The following is a 527-nucleotide window of genomic DNA, read 5'->3' on the forward strand; positions in this document are numbered from 1 at the left end:
TTCAGAAGCTCATCTATTTGATGTAAGATGAACTCCCTATTGGTGTTGTTCGTCTCGAACTCAGGAAACGTGATGGCTGGGATGTCCGGCAGGATGATGTTCCCTGCTAGTTCCTCGTGGCTCTCGAATGTTGAACCACGGTAAAGGGCGACGTCCGCGACCGCTGCAATCGTAAATTTTGGTAAATGCACTATCCCATTTCGCGGTAGCATGTCTGTTAACCTTGGCTAACAGCGGTTTTCCCTGACTGTCTGTCAGTGAAACCTTAGTGGGCTTTGGAAGACTGAATGCCCAGGAATTACCAGCTCGGTAAGACACGAAGGTGGTGGGGGGATCCTTGATAAAAATCTCATGTAGGGTGGACACAACCTGACCACGTCTTCGGCGTTTGACATGAGTACAGCAAAAGCGCAGGTGTCCCCCGACCGTTGCACCGGGACGCTCGGATTGCATATGGGCGCCTCCGTGGTGTCGTGGCACTCCCGCAGGTCGGCGTCGGTCAGCAGCAGATGATTCATTTGCACCTC

General features: G+C 52.8%; 1 protein-coding gene across 1 annotated transcript in view; it reads left to right on the top strand.

Moving 5' to 3' along the window:
* LOC113207515 (runt-related transcription factor 1-like) overlaps positions 1–313 on the top strand; it is a 991-nt gene extending 678 nt beyond the window's left edge. Inside the window, exons 2-3 of the mRNA XM_052265640.1 lie at positions 65–140; positions 259–313. Coding sequence (XP_052121600.1) covers positions 65–140; positions 259–313 — 131 coding nt within the window. The remainder of the gene's footprint in view (positions 1–64; positions 141–258) is intronic.
* Positions 314–527: the final 214 nt, after the last annotated feature.

This window comes from Frankliniella occidentalis, unplaced genomic scaffold (genome assembly GCF_000697945.3).
Source record: "Frankliniella occidentalis isolate FOCC.00 unplaced genomic scaffold, Focc_3.1 Scaffold28, whole genome shotgun sequence".
NCBI lineage: Eukaryota > Metazoa > Arthropoda > Insecta > Thysanoptera > Thripidae > Frankliniella > Frankliniella occidentalis.